This window comes from Pseudomicrostroma glucosiphilum (genome assembly GCF_003144135.1).
Source record: "Pseudomicrostroma glucosiphilum strain MCA 4718 unplaced genomic scaffold BCV69scaffold_3, whole genome shotgun sequence".
In the NCBI taxonomy this organism is placed as follows: domain Eukaryota; kingdom Fungi; phylum Basidiomycota; class Exobasidiomycetes; order Microstromatales; family Microstromataceae; genus Microstroma; species Microstroma glucosiphilum.
The window spans coordinates 998095-1020542 of NW_020289915.1; the positions used below are offsets into that span (position 1 = coordinate 998095).

Below are 22448 nucleotides of genomic sequence, written 5' to 3' on the forward strand. Positions count from 1 at the left end.
AGGAGTGTTTAGCGGGTTGATCTTAGCCCGAATGATTCCGCTGGTGTGTGGGTCAAGGGTCCTGCTGCCCTGGTGCTGCTGCTGGCCCTCTGCCGCCCGCCCCGTCTGTTTGTCCCTGGTGCATCTCAGCCGGCGGACGAACTTCAGCGGCGGGCGGAGTCGAGTGACATTCGGACGACACTCGGACGGAAGGAGGACCGACGCCTCTGAAAAGTTCACTCGGCCCCCGCGACGCCTCTGCTGTGCCCCGCGCCCGATATTGCAAAGAGGCTCCTTCGCTGCCCTGAATTGGCCAGTATACTGGACATCCCTCTCTCTCTCCCCTAGCCACCTCGACCTTCGAAGAGGAAGGCAGCAAAATCGACCCCACGCTGCTCTCTCTCCAAGTCACTTCTCCCTTTCACTTCATCACATGATCCGGCACCTCTGAGCAAACTCAATCTACGCCCGCCTCGTGACGCCCACTTTTCGTGGCTGTCACTCACAAACGAACGCCTCGACGTTTTCATCTGCTCGTCCTTTCAGTATATGGCTTGGCTCCTCCCCACTCAACACTGCTTCGTATGATGCAGCCCACAAGCGCAATGCAGGTGCAGGGCAACGAGGGGGCTTCCACCTCGACGCTGCCCCCACTTTCCTCGCCAACCTCGCCCTTTGCACGCTCCGCGTCTCCCTGGGCACCAGAGGACGATGAGCAGAGGACGCTCAACGGCGATAGTCTGCCAGGGCATACCAGCTATCTGCCTGGTGATTCTACAACGCCATACCTCGCTCGTCTCAAATGCGTTGAAAAGGGAATACTCCGTGATCCCTTTGCGGCAGCCACCACCCAGCATCCTCTCACAGGCCAGAACGTGGCCTTCTTGGACCTTCCCGCCGGCGTGACGACGAGAACCCAGCGTTCAATGACCGAAGGCGCTCAGACATCGCCTCTGCAATTCAACAAGCGACCCACATTTACATCTGCTCGCTCCTCGGTGTCTTGCTCCAGCTGCAATTGTTCCTCAACCTTTTCACCTGGGAGTGGCGACGAAGCCGTTCGCACTCGTGGTAACAGAACACCCTCCCTCAGCCGCTCAGAAACCGAGTACTCTGAAGGTGGTGTGAGTACGGCCAGTCAGCCACAGTGTCATCATGCCCTTTCCCATGGTGGAGTGTCCCTTCTCACGGCGGCCATGCTAGCCGGAGAAGTCTCGCCTCGCAAGCAGATGAAGACGGCTTGTGGCATATTGAGACGCGAAGCGCAAGACACTCCCGTGTTTGAGACCGACAGCGAGTCTGCGGCCGGTGCTTCTAGTAAACAAGCAATGTGAGTGACAACGATAGTAGAGGGAGAGTATGACTTTTTGAGTCTTACACAGCCTTCCTCATTCTCGTACGCACTTTCAGTCGCAGTCGTCCACGCTTCGTGGAACCGCCTAAGCCGACTCGCTCTAGATCTCAACACAAGAGCCCCAGCCCGCCACCTACAAGCTCACGTGCTTCCCTTCCAAGACGTTCAGAAAGCAGCCCGTCCTCTCCCCGGGCCAAGCGGTCCTTGTCATTCCTGTCGCCACCCTTGCCGTTGCCTGAGCAGCCCGTGCCAGAGGAAGTGCCGCCACTGCCAGCAGCAGATGCCAGACCTCAAATAGCCGGGAGGCGGCGGCTGACCTTTCAGGATGCAGAAGGGGTCGAGCAGAGAATCAAGGCTCGCTCAGACGCTGCAAGAGCGATGTCTGAGAGGAGCAGCGAGATGCCCTCGTCGGCGGACGAGAGCGTCGCCAGTCGCCCTCTCACCTCTGGACACTCTTCTCCAGTATCGACACCGGCGACAAATTCAGACATGGCAGGGGACGCACCAGTGCATTCGGCCGTGCTACTCTCCCCTCCTGCGAGCGGGAAGGTATTTGTAGCTTCGCCACCTCAAGAAGAGGATCACAAAGTCCAGGCTCGTGAACGCAGACTCAAATTCGCGCCGTCCCCTCATGAGCTTGTCGGCCTGCGCCGATCCTCGACTGTCCGTGGCCGTCCATCTGGAGATCGTTCTCCGTCTGGCACGTCGGGCCTAGTCTCCGATGACGACCTAAAACCTTATGTTGACAGTATCGCTGCGAGCTCATCTTGCAATACTCAGAGGACATTTCGCGCCCAAGGGACCAAAAAGCCCAAGAGGAGTCTCAGTCCCGCCCCTCGCCATCTCGGTGGTTCGGACCACCATCGAGGAAGCGGAAGGGCTCGGTCACCAGCACCGCGTGGCAAGGTGGCTATGCCTCGCTCTGTCGATTCAGACGACTCGGAAGAAGTCGATCCTGATGAGCTGGACTACGATGAAGATGACGAAGACGATTCGGATGACACCGAGTCTGATGAGTTAGACAGCGACGATGGTGACGACAGCGCTGGGAGTGTGCTAGAAAATGAGGCACTGGATGGTAGACGGGACGATCAGACAGGACCATCTCGCTCCGCTCTCATTGGTCAAGCTCATCTCAGTTCAAATCTCGCGGCGACCAGACTCCACTGGGACAATCTCCCTGCAGACGAACAGGCTCTTGCAGACCCAGCAGCAGTCCCAGACTTCGAATTCGAGGAAGAAGGCGAGGAGGTTGAGCGAAGCCGGCCAAGCAGCGAGACCGGTTCGCCCTACCGGAGCCCATTTGCAAGCACGGCAGCGTCGCCCTTGCCATTTGCGCGCAGTCGAGTATCGTCGACGGCGGTCAGTGATGCTGAAACTCCTTGGCCACAACGTCGCCAGCATCCGCACTCGCACTCCATTTCGGCAATCTCTTCAAGCATGTCAAATCGGCCCAAGCGTCCATCCATCAGTCCAATCCGATCCAAGTCGTCGGCCGTCATCATGAGTCTCGACGCCGTCGATCCACGAAGTGATCTCTCCCTTCCTGCCTCGCTCTCCCGTTCACTGCAGAGGGACATCTCACCTTCGACCTCGCGATCTTATTCGGCAGCAGTGCGGAGATGTGCGCCGTCTTTGCTGGAGAGTACAGACCAGGCGCTTGCGCAGCCCAGTTCACCGCCAGCGCCCTCTCAGTCGCCGGACGCTTGGACTGCTCTTCGCTCGTGCCTGATCTCGGCCATGGGCGAGGGACAAGCGGCTCAGGGATTGGGTCTCGGCGGCCGTGCTGCTGTTCAGCCACAGAGATCATGGCTCTCGGCGTTCAGCACGCCGGGCAGCCAAGACAACTCGCGATCTAGGGCTCCCAGCTTCAGCCTACTCGATGTCGCTTCGGCTTCGCATTCCAATGCAGACTCAGTCCTGGGAGAAGGAGGAGGTGGTGGAGGCCTTCTGCCGGAGCGTCATTACAGCACCGGCATTCTCGATGCGCGGCCTCCAATGGCAGCAAGTCTCCGCAGTGCTCCTTTTCCTCCCTCAGTCGGCGCTTCAGCAAACATGCGTCCCGAGCAAGACGTCCTCCCTCGCGGTCGATCCTCCACCAGTGTCACCTTCACCACGCCCAGCACCGAGCACGACCGCTCTCTCCGGCGCACCGATTTGTCCGGGCAGCAATCCCATCCTGCTCCTCCTCCAAGACCAATCCGCATCGCATCGGAGAGCGGCTTGCCGTCCAACATGTCACGGGAAGACGCTCTGCTTTCTGGAGCGTATCGGATGCGCAGGCCTAAGCGCCGACCGTTCAAGAGTCGTAGCCCACCTTCCACGCTTGTTCGCAGTGCTGCGAGAGAGGGAGAGGGAGAGGGAAGGAGACGACGGAGCTTGGATCCGACGCTGGTTGGAGCTGACCTTCTGCAGTTGGGTCATGCGAACGCGAAAGCCCCTGCCCCTGCTCCTGCTCCTGCTGTTGAAGTGGGAGAAAAGGTCGAAGAGAGGAAGATCCGTCGACGTACCCCTTCACAGATGTCCTTTGGGTGGGGAAGACCGGAGGAGAAATAGACCCAGAAGGATCAGAGGAAGAAGAGGAAGAAGAGGAGCAGGAAAGAGAAGGAGGAGTGTGCGGAGCTCCTTTCCTTGCTTTTGTTTGCTTTACCTACCTAGATGATTTTACATAGATCAGAAGACGATAGATACTTTGAGATATAGTAGCACCCCCCCCCCCCCCCCCCCCCCCCCCCCCCCCCCCCCATACCCAATCTCCAATGCAATGCACTACAATACAATACAAGCGGGTGTGTCAACCATCAGCATATCATTATCATAATCATAATCATCGTCATGGTCATCGTGTTTGCCGCCGACACCATCAAAAAGCGCAGACGAAGATCCAAGTAAGGAGGGGATATCATGGGTATAGATTGAAAGGAACTCGACTTCTGTCTTCTTGACATTATATGACATGACATGACATGACATGATGGGATGAAACCTTTTACTCGATGACGGGCTTTGACGACTACTCGTTCATGATGTCTGACTCACTGATGCACTGCCCCGCCGTTCCTACAAAGACCAGTTACCCTTTCCTTTTCTTGCCAGCGCCCGCACCCGCACCAGCGCCCGCACCCGCGCCCGTACCATTTGTGCCATTCGCCCATACACTATCCCTCGTAGTGCGCCCAGCTCTCGTCTTTGCACCTCTCCCAGAAGAAGATTCGCCAGAAAGGACCGCGGCCATTGCGGCAGCGGCAGCAGCGGCCTTTGCTGCGTTCGTGGGGTTTGTGGCTCGAGTAGTTGGGACAGAAGAGGAGAAGGACGAGGAGGAGCTGGACGCGGCAGCGACTGCCGCAGCTGTTGCGCTTGCCCGCACAGGGCCAGAGGCAGGGACTTTCTTGTCCGCTTGGAATTGCGCAGCTCTGCTCATCGTGGTAGACGCAGGGACACTGAGCCTCTGATTGTCGGCTTGTCCTTTCGTACGTCCTGGGCGAGAATAAGGAGTGGACCTGACTGCTGCCCGCGACGAGCTCGGTGAAGGAGGCGCGTGGATTGAAGCGGCCGAGCCCCTCTTTGGGCCTGTGGAAGGAGCGAGCTTTGCAGCCTCTCTGTGTTGGTCGGGAAGCATCTTCGTTGAAGGCACTGCGGGTGGCACCCGGCTCCTTGCGGCAGGTGCACGAAGCGCAGAGGGGGGCGGAGAAAGTGAGGCCGAGGGACGCGGCGGCAGCGATGTGGGGCCTCTTGCCGAGGAAAGGGACAAAGGGCTGCCCGTGGAGTTGAGAGGGACCGAGGGAGGATGTTGGAGGCCATTCTGAATTCGAGGACCAGCCGGTGGTGACTGGCTGCCATGACCGCGGGGCCCGGTGGGGGGTTGATTGCTGCTTTGAGCGCGAGGCCCTGTAGGTGGGGAAGCGCTGTATGTGGGAGTCATTGCTTTGACGCGGAGAGTGCTCCTACTATCTGAGGCATCGGAGGCCATTCCCATTTCCTCGTCCTCGTCAGTGCTTGCAACCGATGACTGACGAGTGGGAGTAGAGGAACTGCCCATTGAGTCATCTCGTATGGGCGCAATGAGCGTACGTAGACCGTAGTCCATCTCCGGCAGTCCAAGTTGAGCAGCCCACTGCTCGAGAAGGATGCCTGGCCCATCGACAGCATATTGCGAAGCCTCACTACCCTCGTTGCGCATGAAGCTTGGAGACATACTATTCCTTTGCACTCGGTCGATGCAGTCGAGCACCGTCTTCAGGTCGAAAGTTCTGATCCTCTCAATCGCTGCTCTAGTCCTTGCGTTGGTGTCGTTTGAGCAGAACATGACCGGCATGTCGGTATCCCTTTGAAGCCGATTGCATAGCTCCACTAGAGCCTCATCGACGCTGCCACCTCCCCGACCTCCCATCTCCATAGCTGAGCTTCGTGTCTGTGCTCGGATCGGCCAGCGCTCAGGGGGAAGCTCCACTTCTCGCTTGGAGGAAGGGTCCTGCCGACTCTTCCTTTGCTCATGAAGGGCCCATTCCAGCCATTTGTTAGCCCCCCGCGCCCTGAACCCTACTCCGGGGCGCACTTTGAGGCCATCCAGCTCGTTCATGACAAAGTAGGGTATGACAATGACAAATGGTGGGGTCGGTGCTGCAGGATGCAGGAAGGACTGAGTTGTCAGGTGCAGTAGGCGGTTGTAGAGCGATGCGAGGAATTCCCATGCCGAGATGAGGGTATTGCTGTCATGGTGGCAGAGTATCAGAGGCAGTAGAGCATCAGTAACTCAAAGTACAAAACCATAATCCAAGCGAAACTCAGCACAGACGTCCTTTGTGGCAGGACTCACGTATCGAGGACACAGATACTAGGGGCGCCTCCCGCTGCTTTCCCATCCTTGATAGATTCGGCCAGCTCATTCCTCCACACCCCAGGACTCAGCGGCGATGGATGTCGAGGCATGTAAGGGCTTCTAGGTGCGTTCCATCCGAAGGGAGGTGTAGGACTACGCACATCCAGTCTGTCTCGTCCCCCTGGGTTGTTTGGTGTGGGAGATCTGGGTGGAGCTGAACCTAGCCTTGAAGGAGAGTCACGACGGTAGGGCGAGCCAGGCTTCTTCGGTGACCGGGGAGCACGACGATGCACAGACATGGTATCATGTAGGAAACGAGTCAGGTGTTGCACGGAAAAGTGATGATGACGATGATGCTGTACAAGGAGGGACACAGAGGAAGGGTTGCTACGATGTTCTTATAGTGTTGGGAGTCTAATCGTCCGTCGGAGATCCAATTCGATGCTCTTTCCGTCGACGCGACATGCGTTACGCCTATTAACAGGCATGACGGGGCGTCTTGAGGCGTACGCATCTGGCGTATCTGATAGCCATACCTCCCTCGCGTATCGCGCCTCGACATCGCCCATGACATGCTCACGTCCTGACCTTTTCCTTTGGACGCTTCTTGCTCCTTTGCTTCTTATCTGGCGTACCATCCGCGTCTTCGTCCACGTCTTCGTCGTCTTCATCCTCGTCTTCGGCCTCGTCATCCTCATCGTCCTTCCTCTTCTTGCTGCTCCCAGAATACTCTCGCTCCTCAGACTTGCGAACCACCTCGAGGGCCTTCTTGTGCTTCTTACCAGCCATGGTCTCTCCTTGGTCCCACTCGAGATCATAGTCTTCGGCCACTCGCTTGATGGCCCTTCTTAGCTCCTTTGCCTCCTCGATCAGCTCCACATATCGCTCCGGGTCGAAATTCTTCGCAGTGTACAGCCGTGTCTGCGCTTGTGAGGTAGTCTCTTTCAAGACCACTCGTGCGGAAACGTCCTTGCGAGAGAAGAGGAAGAAGCTGTAACCTGCCATCAGGGAAGCTAGTCCCATCAGATAAGTCACCGGCTCCATGACGTCCCAGCCTGAGAGGGAAGGGGAACGGGTCAAATCAGAGTCAGTCTATGCGCTCTTCTACGGCCACTCCAGTGCGTGGAGCTCACCTAGAGATGTGAAGAAGGTCAAGTACGAGACAGCGCACCACCAAGCGACCAGAATACCAGCGCCGGCAAAGGCGAACTTTCTCGTACCGGTATGAGCAAGACGGTCACACTCTGCCTTGAGTTGTGCCATCTTTTGAATTCGGGCCGTCTTATTGTTCAAAGAGGAGCGCAGAAACCTGGTCCGATCCTCAAATGAAGGGACAGACACGTCGATGTTGCGATCTCCGACCTTGACTACGAATGAACCGATGCGAGCGGCGTCACGGAGGAAGTCTCCGATACCCGTGGCTGGGCTCCAGCGTTTCGATTCGCCTTGGCGGGTGTGAAAAGTAATCGTAGGCTCAAAGTCGTGCTTGGCTATTGTTTCGTCCTTGCTAGCGCCCTTCTCCCTCGAGGAGACAGACTGGTAGCTTGGCTCCTCTGCTCTGATCAGCGATGCAATGTAGCTGTTGTGGTATGTGGGAATGTCAGAGATGTTCACTTGTACTCATCCTCATCCTCTGTCTCTGCTGCCGGCTCACCTCAGCGGCTGTCCTGAATGCAGCAAGAAGACAACAGACTTGGCCGGAGCCCGACTGTCGAACTCCAGACTCTGATCATCGCTGGGCTCTCCATTCTCTGGCCCATGCAGGTCGCCTTTTTTGGTTGCCACCGGATGACCAGACTTTCCCTTGCGTTTGACGTCAGACGAGCTGTCCGGAGACATGACCTGGGAGATTTGCTCCCCACGATCTACTCTATGCTCCCAGGGCTCGGCTGACATCGGGCCGCTGTCGTTCTCACTTTCGGCATTGTGCTCTCCTTCCCGATCCGACTCTTTCACTGCTTTAGCCATGAGCGATTTGGAGAGCGGGGAAGACGCCTTCGAGGTGGAAGAGGTCGGGTCGGATTTCTTATCCGGAGGGAATAGAGGTAGAGTCAACTTGAAGAGAGAGGCCTTGGTGAAAGCCAGATAGCCACTGTCTCCATCCTCTATCGACTCTTTCTGCTCCTTTTCCAGCTTGTCAAAGGCATGATCCAGCCTGATCGGCTCAGCAGAAGAGGGCAGTGTGCTCTTTAGGTTGGTTCCAGTATCTGTCGGATGATGGCTGTGCTTCCTCCCGCCGCCTTGTGAAATGCCTTCCGCCGAATCTTGATTTCGCCTTACAAGACTAGTCGAAAATAAGGCAGAGATACTACATGAAGGGTTCCGCTTAGAACAGTCAAGCAGGATCGGCCGGTGTTCAGGTCGTAGAGGTGACTGTGGAGACCTGGAAGGGAAGGGGCTCGACCGCGCCCAGACAGGCACGTCTACCCGCGATGGTCCACGCGTAGCAGCTCGGGCGACTGCCCGGCTTGCTCCAGATAGCATAAAGCACGATGGACAAGTGAAAGAAAGAAGGAAGGAAGGGAGAGATGATGACAAGAAGGGAATGACTGGAAAGAATGTACAAATCTAGACAGCTGTCAGGGATGATGGATGTGGCGCATGAATCTGGAGGCAGTGTTGGTTCGATCCGGGCTGCACGATGGCCTGCATGACGGCGTCATCAAGCTCCGCCGAGGCAAGCGAGGGGGAATAACGCCAGACACACGCACTCGACTCAGCCTCACCGATGGCAATGTCATTTTATCAGATTCAGCTTTCTGTCGTGACTCTCGTCTAGAGACTACAGGAGAAGCCGTCCGTATCTAAGCCTCTTGCCCCCTCTGCGGCTGCTTCATCTCTACGCCATCCGCCGACTTATTACCTTCCGCTCATCAGTCCTCCTTGTTGTACCCCGGGTTGGGGGTCAAGATCACCCTCCCCTCTAGCACGTGCGAATAGCACAAGTACTCCTCGTTGGCCAGCTCCGCACGATCATAAGTCCCCAGCCTTAGAGGTGTCTCAAAGGTCTGGAAGCCCGAGATGGTACGCGGCTTGCCCGCCTGGCCCACAATGTCCACTGCCTTACCCACGCGCGCCGAGGTGCGCAGCGGCTTGAGCTCCTCGTCAAGGGTGATGAGGAAGCGCGGATACATTCCCGAGGAGAGGAAGTAGAGCATCCAGTGAGCCTTCTCGAGAATGAAGCCTCGCGAGTCCGTGAAGGCTACAAGGGTCGAGAGTAGACCGCACATGGCTGTCCTGCTCATCAATTGACGATCAGTGTGGAAGGGGTTGAGGCCGATGGTTCCTTTGCCCATGTGGATGAGACCCTGCGCGATCCTCACAATGAAGAGGCAGTCGGGCTCCTTGTGGTAGTATGAGGCCAGACTTCGCAACAGTTGAGCAAGCCGAGCATTGTTGGTACCGGCACCGACAAGACCCATGGCAAAGATGGCGTTGATGGCCACGTCTAGATCTGAATCGTGCGAGTATTTGGAGAGGGTGTCCAGTAGAATCATTGAGGGATTTGAAGGATTCAACAGAGCCAATGCCAATGGCACGCTTCGACGAATAACAGGCTCGCCATAGTGCATCAGATGTGACATATGGCGTGTGACCATCTCTGATCCCACATCCTCGCCCATCGCGATGAGCGCAATGCCCAGCACAGCGAAGCCCTGGAAGGTGTCGTTCTCCTTCTCGGCCTCTTCATCGTTGCCTGCGTCTCCCTGCGCAGCGTCTCCGCCCGATGCACCCGCGGCGCCTGCTCCGTTGGGGCCTGAAGCCTCTCCCTCTTTCTCCTTATCTTGCTCGCTTTCCACGCCTACGTGCTCGGTACAGTGATGCAGCATGCTCTGGATCTTGAGAACATCTCCTGTTCCAGCATACGAGCAGACATCCACCAAAACTTGAGCCTGCTTCGAGACGGGGTGCTCAATGGCCTTGAGGGTCTCGATTGTGGCATCGCTTTCGTCTTGTTGGCCGAGGAAGAGAAGTGCTAGACCCAGAATCATGAAGCGAGTCCACTTCGAGTCGAGCGTACTTGGCTCGCGCTCCATCATAGACTGCAGGATGGTAGGAGTGATCTCGCCATGCGCCGAACCGACGAAAATGAAGCCGAGGGACAAGGCAGACATAGCGGCAATCTCGATCGGAGCCGTCTCGTCTGCGATGTTCTGGATGAGAAGGCCCATGATGTCCTCGCGATGAGACCCAGCGTAGGCAATACCGAGGCCCACAATCGCTGAGATCTTCGACCGCGGGCTATCGCTTTCGACGTGCTCCGACAGCAAGGCAAGAGCCGCGTCCATCTCTGTCCTGACGCTGGCGTGCAAAACTCCATAAGCGAGCAAAGCTCCCGCCTTGATGTTCTCGTCCGTCGAGTAGGTGAATTTGTCGATGTGACTCAAGCCGCCTTCCGTGTCCCACATTAGACTCATGCCCAGACTAGCAGTGGCGCTCAGCATACCATGATCCTTATTCTTGTAGATCCAGCTGTTGCCTTCGTCAGCTGCCACCATCAGCTTGTCATTACCGAACCCGGCATTGACGAAGGCATTGACAAATGTGCTGGCCAAATTTCCCCTCGCAGAGTCGACAGTGGAGCTGAGAGTTGTCCGTGAGTTTTCGAGGTGACTCTTGTAAATTTCTTCCAGACTTCGAGGTTCTTGCACAGAAAGCTCTTTGCCAAAGCTGATGAATTGCTGAGAAAGTTGTGTATTGAAGATGCAGTCAAGCAGATCCTGATCTGTCAACGGCTCGTCCTCCGACTGCAACCATTCGATTGGAACTTGCTGTCGGCCAAGCAGGAAGGCAAGCTGCTTCCTCATCACCGGGTTTTTGGGGGCCTCAAAGTCAGCTCGAATCATGTCACGATCGCCTAGCCGCAAGGCAAGAACGAGGGCCTCCGAATAGCGGTTGTGCTTGCGGTAGATCTCGTGGGCAGTCCTGAGGAAGATCTTGTCATCGGGCGGCACGAGCAGGTTCACACAGCTGGAAAAGGTCAAGAAGAGGAAGGATCAGCAGACATTACTAGGGCCCAGCGGTCCGAGCAACAGACTCACCTGACGATGTAGAGACAGACTCGCGCGAAAGTATCTTGCTCTACATAAGGTGGCAACTTGTCGATCGCCTCGAGCTCGAGTAGCAGATCCACTGCATCAGCCTCTGCATTGTGCTTCAAGCTGAAGGGAACCAGTAGCAGACCGAGCTCGAGAAGTTCCGCCGTGTCCTCGTCCTTGTCCACCCTCAAGTTGTATTCCTCCCCGATCTCTGCAGCCAGATGACGGACGTATTCGTTGCCCCATAGACCAGGGTCCTCTGCTTGGGCTCCGCCGACCTTTGTTGCTTGCATGCGATACTTGAGAGTCTCGCGGTTGCCGTTGTCTGCGTATGTCATGGCCAGTACTGACAGAATCTCCGCAAAGAGAGATTGGTCTACCGTAGAGACTGATTGCGACGGCCAAGAGGCAAGGGTCTCCTTCAGTCCCTTGTAATGAGGGCGCAAGAACTTCAGCGGCTTGGGTACAGAGGTCATCGATGATGTGCTGGTCCTGATGAGTGTACGAAGGGACTCTAGAGCAGGCTTGTAGAGCTTCTTGTCACCCTCGTTGAGACGCTCCACGAGCATCTCAAGCTCATTCTTGAGTTGTAGGTCCTCCTCACTGAGCTCATCCTCCTTGACTGGCTTGGACGAGGTTTCCTTGTCAGACTTTCCATTGACCTGAGCGTCCTTTCCCTTGCCCTTGTCGGCATCATCTGACTTCTTGACAGGGTCCTCGGAGGGGACAACGATCCTCTGAGCCGCCGCGTCTTCGTCGCCTCGCGGCATGGTGGTGGGGTGAGAGAGGGGGACGAGTGCGGATCAGGAGAAGAAGAGAGGTTTAGGATGACGGAAGAGGGTGTTCGTCTATGTATGTGGCAAGAAGGCGTGAGAATTTGCTGTCCTCGTCTCGCTGTGCCTCTCGTCGCAAGGAGGTGATGAGTGGGTGAGACGGCGAGCGTACGAGTGATGCTGTTGCGTTGCGTGTGAGGAAGGACTGGTGATGTCCAGGCGGACGACGTGTGCCAGGCGTGGCGAGCGTCGCAAGCCTTGGGCGCATGTGGAGTCGGAGCCGCCGCGGGACCTCGAGGTGCATCCATGGACATCTCCCACACGCCAAGGAAGTTATGACGGCCAGGCGAGGCAGCAGCAGCTGCACACATCCACCCTTTATCTCTTCCTTTACAAATACCTTTCACAGATCTCAAATCGCTCACAGGAAGAAGCAGTCCTCACTCAAGCTAAGTTCCCCTCTTGTATCCTCCATCTCCTGGAACCGTCACCCCCTATCATCACTCCGGCCGCGCCTCTATAGTCAACATGGCGCCCTTCGCACCAGACGCGCCCACCAAGCAGCCTTCTCCACCTACCTTGTACTCCTTCAAGGACTCGGACGAGCTCTCCAGCAGCCTCGCAGCCTTTGTTATCAAGGTGAGTGGCCGCGTCGTATAGTAGCAAGGTGATCCACCTGGCCAAGGCTGCTGAGCATTGACATCTTCTTCCCTCCGTCTCGCAGGCTCAAAATGAGGCCATCGAGCGCAGAAACAAATTCACTGTCGCTACCTCGGGTGGTTCTCTTCCCAAGATGCTTGCAAAAGAGCTTGTGAACAGGACGGATAACGCTTTGCGATGGGATAAGTGGTGAGTGTCTCTCAGCGCAGAGCGGGAAAAGAAGGAACCTGGCAGATGATTTGCCCTTCTGAGATATCAGGGATACGGGTTCTGGAGAAGTCGTCAGTCGCCCACTCTAGATGGACAGCGGGGCATCTTGTATTTCAGCACAAGCATGAAGAGCTGAACACACTTCCTTTGTTGCACATCTGTAGGGAAATCTTCTTTGCAGACGAGCGGTTGGTGCCTCTGGACCACGAGGACTCCAACTACTACCTCTGCGACAAGGAGTTCTTCTCCAAGGTCCCTGAGCTCAAGAGGTCTCAGATCCACACAATTGACGAGTCTCTGCTCGAAGACCCAGAGGAGCTGTCAGATGCGTACGAGAAGGAGCTCGTCACCGCCTTTGCCGGCAAGGCGAGCGTCAGGAATCCCGTCTTTGATTTAATCCTGCTGGGTATGGGCCCCGATGGACACACATGCAGTCTGTTCCCTGGACATGAGCTGCTCAACGAAAAGGACCGATGGGTCGCACCTATCGAGGACAGCCCTAAGCCTCCTGCCAAGCGGATTACTGTCACTTACTCTGTGGTGAGTATTGGATGCTGCGCAGGATAGGAGCTGTCGAAGCAGTGCTGATGTCGCCGAATCCTTCTTCTACGCACAGCTCAACCATGCCCATCGAGTGGCCTTTGTCCTCGCTGGAGAGGGCAAGCAGGAGATGCTGTCAAAGGTGCTCGACCAGCCGGAGCTGGGCCTCCCCGCCTCGCGCGTGAAGCCTGCGCCCCCCGGAGACGTCTACTTCATCAGTGAGTGTCGCTGGTGGTCTGAGAGGGTCTACTGAAGGCTGCTGGCAAGACGGGGAGTTGTATCACTGACCTTCACTTACTATCTTACTCTCTGCCCTTGTAGCCGACGATGCTGCATCGAAGACGACCAAGTATGAGAGGAGCGAGTTCAAATTGTAAAGAAGGAATGGTGGGGAGAGAGTGCACAATCTAATCTGAATGTACGGAGAAAGGACAAGAGCTCAACCTCGAGGGGTAATGTGTTTGCCTTTTCCTTGTCTCTGGTTCTGTAGAATTTCTTGGGAGCGGGACAAGCTTTGCAATTGCAACACGTGCGGTTGGCATCCCCCCCCCTACCCCCCCCCCCCCCCCCCCCCCCCCCCCCCCCCCCCCCCCCCGCTCACTCGAGAGTGAAGTTCTGGCAGAGCGAGGAGACGAATCTGATTGAAGTGGAGAGTATCAAGACGGTCCCATCCCACCCCTTCTCCCTTCCCCCCTCGCCCCTCTGCTAGCTCCTCGCTGCTCGCTTGGCAGCAGTGGCTTCTTTGAGGACCTTAATGCTGCACCAATGTCAGTGGCTTCGGGCAGACTCGGGATCGGGATTGAGATTGGGACTGGGATTGGGGAGTGCGGACTCGCTCGCTCGCTCGCTCGCTCGCTTGCTTGGTGGTCCGTGGGTTTGGAAAAGGGTGGAGCTGCAGAGCTAGGGAGACTTCGGGAAGAAAAGCCGACCAGTCTGGACTGGACTGGACTGGACTGGACGGGATTGGACTGGTCTGGTTGGAGCGGTCTCCAATGTCGGAAAGTCGGAGGGTCTACGGCTCTTTCTTTCTCCCCCCTCCTCGTCCTCCTTTCCCACAGGTCCCTCCTTTGAACTGAACTGAACTGAAAAGAATGTGGCGTGGGATGCCGGGTGGCGCAATCGAAGCGATAGTCTAGGAGCCAAGATCCCCCCCTCCCCCCTCCCTAGGCGTGGGTGTGGATGTGGGTGGGTGGGGAAATGAGATAGAAGTCAGTCAAGCGAAAGCCGAGACAACAGGGTCAAGGGGCGATGCACTTCCGGCCGGAAGAATGCAGGATGCGAGCTTTTGCGGGGTGGATTAGACTAGACTAGACTAGACTCGTCTCGTCTGGACTAGAAAGGGAAGGGGCGCGCCTAGCTAATGTAAATACGATGGTCACGCAGCGGTTCAGCACAGTACACAAGAGAGAGGGGGGCCGGGAGGCGGGGGGAGGGACCACAGGACTGGAGAGCTGCAACGCAACTTCGGCAATTGGTCTCGTCAATGGATGGTGGGCGGGGGAGGCGAGCGAGTCCTAACGAGAAGGGCAAAGCTAAAAGCAAGAAAAGGAAGCGGAGCGGAGTCTGCTGTCTGGCCCACAGACGACTGTCAGCCCAGCACGCCATACATTGTGCCCCTCACCCCTACTCTACTGATCCTCTGAGTGGTCTGGTCTGACAGTGTGATCAGGTGACGGACGGGGGTTGGGGGTCACTCGTGGTGGTGGCGGCGGCGGCAGAGAAGTTGTAGAGGCGAAGAGGAAGCGGGGGATAGCGGAGGGCGGAGGGGGGCGCAGGGGAGATTGGAAGAAGCTGAGCTTACGCTGCAAGAGGAGCAAAGAGCAAAGCAATGTCGGGTACTCCAGGCCGGGCCGGGGGGGAGGGCGGGAGAAGAATTTACCTTGATTGGCATTGGCTGATGACTTGCAACCGGCTCAGTCCTTCCCTCGGAGCGAGCAGAGGCAGTAGGCGGGCGCAAGGATCAGCCGAGCGCCGGGCGGAGTGGTGGGTGACCCTGGCAGGCTGAGCGTGGCCCTGTTGTCAAGTGACCATGGATGGCGGGGTGCATGAGGGTGGCCCGTCCGCCGAGATGCACCGCCTCCTCTTCCTTCCCCGCAATGCTTCCTTTGTGCACACGACACCGAGGTGAGAAGCGGCAGAGGCAGAGGGGCGTGTTGCTCTCATCCTCTTCCCCCGTGGGCAACCTCCGCACGTACAAGCGAAGCCAAGATGGTCAGGAGACGCACTCAGGCCAGGCAACAATGGCCGCCAGAGTAGATGTCGTGTGCGTCCTTGTGCCCAGCTGCACAATCCGTGCATCAAGACACAGGTCCGTGCTCACCTCTTTGCAACATCTGATTCGGCAAAGGTGTGAGCCTCAACCAAAGGATACTTAAGTAGCCCCTCCTTCTTGGTCATGGTCAGCTATACCACTCTCTTGTCAATCAGCGACGCGCTAGCAGCTACTTACGACTTATAGCCTAAATCACACCTCATCTCACTTTTCCAACTTCTCACCCCAAACAACCCCCCACACATTCACAATGTCGCACAAGGACCCCCGAGAGACTGAGCTCTCCGTACCCAAGCAGCACAAGGCCGCCATTGTTCAAAAGGAAGGTGGAGAGGTAAAAGTCATCGACGTCGACACTCCCCAGAAGCTGGAGCGTGGTCAAGTCCTAGTCAAGGTCCTCTTCTCTGGTATCTGCCACACCGACCTCCACGCTCAGATTGGTGACTGGCCAGCCCATGCTACCTTCCCCCTCTGTGGTGGACATGAAGGTGCTGGTGTCGTCGTAGCCCTCGGTGAGGGAGCTGATCAATTCGTAAAGAAGGGAGACCGAGTTGGTATCAAGTGGCTTGCAGACTCTTGCCTCACTTGCGACTTCTGCCGACATGGAAATGAGCCCAACTGCCAAGCTGCCAAGATGCACGGTGAGTACGGGCTTCTAACAGCCCTGACAATCTTGTCCAGACGACTGACATCCTCATCTTCGTCTATCCTACCTACCAGGCTTCACCGAGCACGGATCCTTCCAGCAGTACGCCGTCTCCTTTGCCCGACACGTCACCCCCATCCCCGATGGACTCTCCCTCGAGGCTGCCGCACCCCTCCTCTGCGCCGGTGTCACCGTCTGGAAGGCCGTCAAGACTGCCAACCTTACTCCCGGCCAAACCGTCGCCATCGTCGGTGCTGGGGGTGGACTTGGTCACTTGGCTGTTCAATACGCCAAGGCTGCCGGTCTACGAGTCATCTCCATTGACACTGGTGACGACAAGCAACTCTTGACTCAACAGCTCGGTTCGGACCACTTTGTCGACTTTGCTACCGAAAAGGACCTCGTTGCTGCCGTAAAGGCAAAGACTTCCGACGGTCTCGGACCTCACGCAGCCATCGTTGCTGCCTCTGGTGCCAAAGCCTACGAGCAGGCCCTCGACTACATTCGTCCCACTGGTGCCTTGGTCCCCGTCGGTCTTCCACCCAATGCAGCATGCAAGTACGACATCTTCTTCGGTGTCTTCTTCACCAAGCGAATCCTACCTTCCTACGTTGGTAACCGACAGGACGCAATTGAGTCGCTGCAGTTTGCGGCCGACGGAAAGGTCAAGGTCATTTACAAGGCTCGAGGACTTACGGAATTGGCAAGCATCTATGATGATATGCACCATGGAAAGATTGCTGGAAGGATCGTCGTTGACAACTCCAAGTGAGAGAAGAGAAGAGGATAAAGGTGAGAGGAGGGTCGGTCCATTGGTTGTTGGTATGGGGATTAGCAGGAGTAGTCAGGAGTGTACTAGTGCGAATTGCATTCGAATGAAAAGCAGACATTTCCTCGTTCTGTTCATTATCAAACGATGCTCTCCATCTGTTCATGTCTCCCCTTTGATCGCTCTTCCCCCAAAGTCATCTTGTTGCTGTAGTAGTCAAGCGCCGTGCGTGTGTAATTGTGACGACGATGTGGTAGAGTTGAAGGACGTGCAGCCGTGCCGCAATTGCGCATCCCCCGTTGTCTGTACAGCTGTCTCCCTGTCTCCCTCCCTCCTCAGAGCAGCTCCACTCTCCCCTGGAGTACCAATGTCCTCACACTCCCATAAGTCAGGATATGCACGCTCCCCCTACTCAGATTCGCACTCTCCCCATCCTCCGTTCGCACCTCTCCACAATCCTCTCCACATCGAATGAACACCGGTGCACCCATATCCGGTCGAGGGACCATGCCTCCTTTAGCACCACTACCGCGATTCGCAGCGCCCTCTCCCTCAACCCCAGCGTCTTCGCTACCATCAGTAAGCGAGCGCAGTGGCTCGGGGAGGTAGTCGAGTACCGAGCTGGAAAAGTGAGCATGTTGAATCGAAGTGTACTTTGTCAGGTAGGCTTGCTCTAGTGGTGAGAGGAGCTGCGAGCGACGGGTTGGTGCGAGCGAGGAGTAGTGCATTGCGTAGGACTCCAGCTGGGCGGGCGGATGAAGCCAAAGAGAGGACTGGGAGTTGAGCGATCATACGAAGCGCACGCCTGGGACGTAGCAGCGGAGAGAGGAGAAGGACTCACCTTGTGTAGTCTTGTCCGGAGAAAGGCACGTAGGAGCCATTTTGACCGCTCCACGTCTAGCTGCACCATGCTTAGACGGAGATGCTCCTCCTCTGAGGTGCCCTCGTCTGACGACAACAGGTTCAGAATGGACTGATCGGCCAAACGACCAGCGGAGCAAGGCAGAGGGGTTTCATTTCAGATCCTGTCTAATTCCTTCTCCTGGGATTCCCCTTTTGTGTACACTCACCATCTGCTCCTCAATTTGAGCACACACCTCATCCACTGTCTCGTCACATCTCCACCGCTCCCCTCCTCCACCATCTGCACTGCTCCAAGCTAGTATCTCCGGACAACTCCTCTCTGCCACCCAGAGCCGCTGTAACCTGTCTATCGCAGGAGCTTGGCTAAAAGGGTTATGGCCTATTTGATCTGTAAAAGTTGACGGGGTGGGGGAAGATGGACCACCTCCCCTCCCTCCTGGCCCGGTACTACGGTGCGGAGCGGATCTTTGCCGTGGGAGAAGCGAGGGGGAGCGCGAGCGTGTCCTCCCAGACTCGCTGCCGTATGCTCCTCCCCCTGCTCGAGTATGAGCATCCTCCTCATCGTCATCATCGAGTGAGACCATGGTGGCTTCTCGCTGGTTGAATTTACTCTTGCGTCCGGCAGCAGCAGCAGCAGCAGCAGCAGCAGCAGGAGCGGCGGGCTGCAGAGGCGGTGGAGTTGCATGCTGCCTCATCCTCGCTGCCGAGGAAGAGGAGCCCTCCCCTCGGTCAAGAGCGTCGTCTTCGTCGTCTGAGAATGAGTACATGCTGTGACAACCTTGAGTGTATGCGTATGCGTATGTGTATGGCTGATGCTGATGTGCTGCTGCGAGCAAGTGAGTAGAGGCGGGAAGCGCTTGGCTCCCTCGGAAGGCTTCTCGCCGAGTGCAACACGGTGCGCGACGCACTTCAGAAAGGCAACGCACACCGTGACGCTCTTTCCGTCAAAAGGGCGCAAGCAACTTCCTCCTCTTCTTGATTCTCTGCATCGGATCCCGTTCTGAGAGCACTCTGTCGTCATGCCGGCTGCGGAGAGGGCTTCTTCTTCCTCACAGCGACCTCATAGTAGCGCCAAGCCCTACGATCCCAGGCAAGATGCAGTCGAGAAGCGCGAGGTTAGGAAAGGATACCGAGGGCTGATAGCAGAGGTGGAGGGTACGTACAAGGCCATGAGGGTCGTAGGATTGGAAGAGCATCTGGATGAGCAAGATCGCTGATGCAAAATGATCACGCTCCCCTTCGGTTTCTGATAGATGCTGGAGGCAATTTGGGAGAGATCAAGGCAGCAGACTTGACCGAAATGGTGAAGCGGGCAGACGAATTCAGGTCAAAAGGTCAGTCCATGGCAAGATAGCAGTACTTCAAGCCATCTTCAGCAGCGTTCAGCGCAGCAAGGAAGCTCATATACATTCTCAATCTTGATTCCTCTGTATGACTACAGTCAAGGCGCCCAATGAAGGTGTCTTGGACTCCCGCTTTCTCATCAGAGTATCCGATGTAGGCGCACAAATGGCACGTAGTATGAAGCTCAACTCCAATGCCTTTGACATCGATGAGTACATCACAAGAGTCGCCCGCTTCATTGGAGGGTCTGCAAGGGCCACAGGACATGGCGGCAGGACAGGCAGGGCGGCTCGGCGGTCTGGCGGACATGCAAATGACGATGAGGATGAGGACGTGATGGATCTGGACGATGACGATCTAGACTCGTGGAATTGGCAGAGGCTTGGAACTATTGCGGCTGGTCTGACCAAGCGAGCACCGACAATGGACCATCTGGTCGGTGCACTCAGTGTCCAGACCAAGGAGCGAGCCAGCAATCGTCGCACCAATAGGCTAGAGCGAGATGAGGAGGAAGTACGACCAGAAACGCTCAATGAGGGCGATATCCAGAAGAGCGAAAATGAGACAACGAAGCTGGTTCAGCACATTGCTAAGCTGCTTGCCGATGTGGGAGGAGGTAATGGATGCAATCTCTTCGAGTTTGCAATCAACCCGGAGAGCTTCTCAAATACGGTAGAGAATCTCTTCTACATCAGCTTCTTGGTCAGGGATGGCAAGGTCTCAATCGACTACGAGGACGACGGGGAGCCGATCATTCGTGAGTAGATGCACCGCAGCTTCAATAGGATAAGACTCAAAGCCATCCAAAGATTGACACGACGCTCCCATTCTTCTACCGTACACAGTGAGAAGCGAAGCCCCAACAGAGGAAGACTATGCCGCGGGACTGAAGAAGCGACAAGTCGTCATGGAGCTCGATCAGGCTACTTGGAAGGTATGTCAGACGCTCCCCAAATCTGCCTCGCTTCGCCTTGCCTTGCTCATTCTGACGTCCAGCTCTCTTTCCGACACCACAGAATCTCATCAAAGCTTACGACATCAAGCACTCTGTGATACCCACACGTAAGAGCGCCACGACGGCCCGGACTGGCAAGTGGTATTGATCGAGGTGATGTTGATGATGGTAGTGGTGTCATTTTGGTTACTTGTACATGTACTCTGTCTGTTCTCCGGCCTCTCAAATTGTACCATCCTTTCTCCTCGCTCAGTGTCCGTCTAGACGAGAAGTTGCCTAGCGGATCTCCACGCCCAGCTCGTCCCTGACCCTTTGCACAACGACATCGTGCAGGGCATTGACCTCTTCATTCTCCAAGCTCCTCTCCATGCTTCGATAGTTGATACGGTAGCACTTGCTCACCCTGCCCGTCTTAGGATGACTGAACGAGTCGATCAACTTTACGTCCTCGGCAAGGTCCGCGGCCGTCTCCCTAATGAGCTCCATCAGGTCGTTCTCGTGGAAAGAAGGTGGAGATGCTACCTCTACTGGCTCAGTTGTAGAGCTGTCCGACCCTGCATCTTTTACGAGGTCTGGCTTGGGTAGCCAAAAGGAGACGTCCTTATGGCACGAAGGGAACTTGGAGTAAGGTCGAAAGGTCACCAACTTCTTCCTCCTCTGATCCATGTTCCCCCCCGCATCCGACACACCCGCCTCGGAGGAGTCAATCTTGGGCATTCGAGTAGGCTGATCTGCCTGCTGGAATTGTCGGAGGAAACGCTCATCTTTGGACCAGAAGAGACGAATGTCGGGAATAGAGTAGAGGACCATAGCTATCCTTTCTAGGCCTAGTCCAAAGGCCCAGCCTACTCGATCTTGCACAGAGGCCCGATCGAGGATACTTTGCTGAGATATACCACATCCCAGAATCTCTAGCCATTGACCTCGGAACCACACTTCCACTTCGAAGGAAGGTGAGGTGAAGGGGAAGAAGGCACTGATCCAGCGCACCCGCAGCGGTTCAGAGACCTCGCTCGCAGCTCCATCGTTGCTTGATTCGGCTGTTGAGCCTTGAGAGGCAGCAGCAGCGGCAGCCACTTCTGCTGCATGTCTATCACCGAATAGGTCGTAGGCCAGCCCGTTCAAAGTAGCCTTGAGATGGCGCAGAGCGAGTTCTGCCGCCTTGCGCCTCACCGGATCAGCCTCGTGCCCCTTCTGCCACCCGCCAGCATCCTCGAGCGATACATTGTCCTCGATTTCGATTTGCGCCCCTTCCAATCGTGCCTCCATCTCCTCACACTCCTTTTGCACCACCCCTCCTTCGTCAAAGTCCGTGCTACCGGGCGCAGTAGACCAGTTTGATGCGCCTTCCATCTGGTGAAAGATGGGGTAGTGGGAAGCATCGATCTCATCCCGCCGATACACATCAGCAGTCAGCAGCCATCTTGTCTTGCCCGCCTTGAAAGTCTCGACTTCGTGGGCACTGGTGTGAGTGCGTAGGCAGGTCTGTCGGTTGATGTAGTAAGTATCTGTGGGGCTCCTCCCCGGGTGGTCAGGCGCGATCCCAAGGTCGTCGAAATTGGACTCGGCCGACACTATAGGCGAGGGAGCAGCCAAGGACTCGCAGCGAGATAGGGTTGACTCGATGTGTGTTCGGAGGAGCTCAAGAGGGTGTGAGGACTGGTAAGGTAAGACGGGACGGGGACCAAGGCGGGAGAGGATGGAGGGTGGGACATTGAAGAAGTCGTCGGTCTCGTAGGTCTGCCCTAGGACAGTGATCGTTTTGGGAGCTGTACTGCTCGAGGAAGAGGCATACGAAGCTTTATGAGATAATGATGAAGATGAGAAGGTATTGTGGGGAGATGAGGTTAAGGCGATGGGCCGATACGCCCTTCCACCCTTGGCCTTTGCTGCAGGCGTACCCCGAGTCTGGACTGCGTATGCTCTGGCCGACGCAGGGCACGCAACGAGAGGCGCTCGATAGCTCGATGATCTCTGGCTCGTAATTCGGAGCCCTCTTTGGGCGCCTCGTACGGCCAGGCTTCCCATTATGAGAGGGAACGAGATGACGAGGTGCTGAGGTGAATGAAGGTAAAGGCAGCCGGAAAGGCTTCGGAAGGAAGAAGTGCAGCTGGTGCCTCCACCAAAGCGCAGACTCATCCTCGAGAACAGGCCACTTCAAGCTCATGGCAAATGACAGACAAGACAAGACGCAAAGCTAAATCGTTCCTATCGTTAGGGTACT

General features: G+C 56.4%; 9 protein-coding genes across 9 annotated transcripts; 4 read left to right on the forward strand and 5 right to left on the reverse strand.

Annotated features, from left to right (window-relative positions):
• Positions 1-259: 259 nt before the first annotated feature.
• Positions 260-4047, forward strand: BCV69DRAFT_292903 (hypothetical protein). The gene is made up of 2 exons (XM_025493815.1): positions 260-1309; positions 1390-4047. Exons 1-2 carry the CDS (start codon positions 564-566, stop codon positions 3887-3889), a joined length of 3246 nt encoding a protein of 1081 aa, XP_025349622.1. The 5' UTR covers positions 260-563; the 3' UTR covers positions 3890-4047.
• A 195-nt stretch (positions 4048-4242) lies between these two features.
• BCV69DRAFT_281455 (hypothetical protein) lies at positions 4243-6521 on the reverse strand. Its single transcript, XM_025491993.1, has 2 exons — positions 6150-6521; positions 4243-6042 (listed from the first exon to the last, which is right to left on the reverse strand). Exons 1-2 carry the CDS (start codon positions 6449-6451, stop codon positions 4407-4409), a joined length of 1938 nt encoding a protein of 645 aa, XP_025349623.1. The 5' UTR covers positions 6452-6521; the 3' UTR covers positions 4243-4406.
• A 124-nt stretch (positions 6522-6645) lies between these two features.
• On the reverse strand, positions 6646-8744 carry BCV69DRAFT_281456 (DUF607-domain-containing protein). The gene is made up of 3 exons (XM_025491994.1): positions 7807-8744; positions 7286-7731; positions 6646-7207 (listed from the first exon to the last, which is right to left on the reverse strand). Exons 1-3 carry the CDS (start codon positions 8634-8636, stop codon positions 6729-6731), a joined length of 1755 nt encoding a protein of 584 aa, XP_025349624.1. The 5' UTR covers positions 8637-8744; the 3' UTR covers positions 6646-6728.
• A 124-nt stretch (positions 8745-8868) lies between these two features.
• On the reverse strand, positions 8869-12108 carry BCV69DRAFT_257325 (putative RPN1-26S proteasome regulatory subunit). The gene is made up of 2 exons (XM_025490624.1): positions 11195-12108; positions 8869-11123 (listed from the first exon to the last, which is right to left on the reverse strand). The coding sequence occupies exons 1-2, from the start codon at positions 11959-11961 to the stop codon at positions 9026-9028; spliced, it is 2865 nt and encodes a 954-aa protein (XP_025349625.1). The 5' UTR covers positions 11962-12108; the 3' UTR covers positions 8869-9025.
• A 291-nt stretch (positions 12109-12399) lies between these two features.
• Positions 12400-13751, forward strand: BCV69DRAFT_292905 (6-phosphogluconolactonase; the record flags this gene model as incomplete). The annotated part of the gene is made up of 5 exons (XM_025493816.1): positions 12400-12603; positions 12689-12813; positions 12999-13374; positions 13397-13592; positions 13696-13751. Exons 1-5 carry the CDS (start codon positions 12493-12495, stop codon positions 13749-13751), a joined length of 864 nt encoding a protein of 287 aa, XP_025349626.1. The 5' UTR covers positions 12400-12492.
• A 2033-nt stretch (positions 13752-15784) lies between these two features.
• Positions 15785-17276, forward strand: BCV69DRAFT_144775 (putative ADH1-alcohol dehydrogenase I). Its single transcript, XM_025489316.1, has 3 exons — positions 15785-16287; positions 16367-17084; positions 17176-17276. Exons 1-2 carry the CDS (start codon positions 15897-15899, stop codon positions 17062-17064), a joined length of 1089 nt encoding a protein of 362 aa, XP_025349627.1. The 5' UTR covers positions 15785-15896; the 3' UTR covers positions 17065-17084; positions 17176-17276.
• A 120-nt stretch (positions 17277-17396) lies between these two features.
• BCV69DRAFT_292907 (hypothetical protein) lies at positions 17397-18610 on the reverse strand (the record flags this gene model as incomplete). The annotated part of the gene is made up of 4 exons (XM_025493817.1): positions 17397-17804; positions 17903-18034; positions 18132-18260; positions 18536-18610. 4 exons carry the CDS (start codon positions 18608-18610, stop codon positions 17397-17399), a joined length of 744 nt encoding a protein of 247 aa, XP_025349628.1.
• Positions 18611-18944: 334 nt separating this feature from the next.
• On the forward strand, positions 18945-20372 carry BCV69DRAFT_246606 (hypothetical protein; the record flags this gene model as incomplete). The annotated part of the gene is made up of 6 exons (XM_025490218.1): positions 18945-19080; positions 19179-19259; positions 19367-19514; positions 19554-20026; positions 20115-20203; positions 20286-20372. 6 exons carry the CDS (start codon positions 18945-18947, stop codon positions 20370-20372), a joined length of 1014 nt encoding a protein of 337 aa, XP_025349629.1.
• On the reverse strand, positions 20323-22294 carry BCV69DRAFT_281462 (phenylalanyl-tRNA synthetase). The gene has a single exon (XM_025491995.1). The coding sequence runs from the start codon at positions 22250-22252 to the stop codon at positions 20501-20503; it is 1752 nt and encodes a 583-aa protein (XP_025349630.1). The 5' UTR covers positions 22253-22294; the 3' UTR covers positions 20323-20500.
• Between the last annotated feature and the right edge of the window lie 154 nt (positions 22295-22448).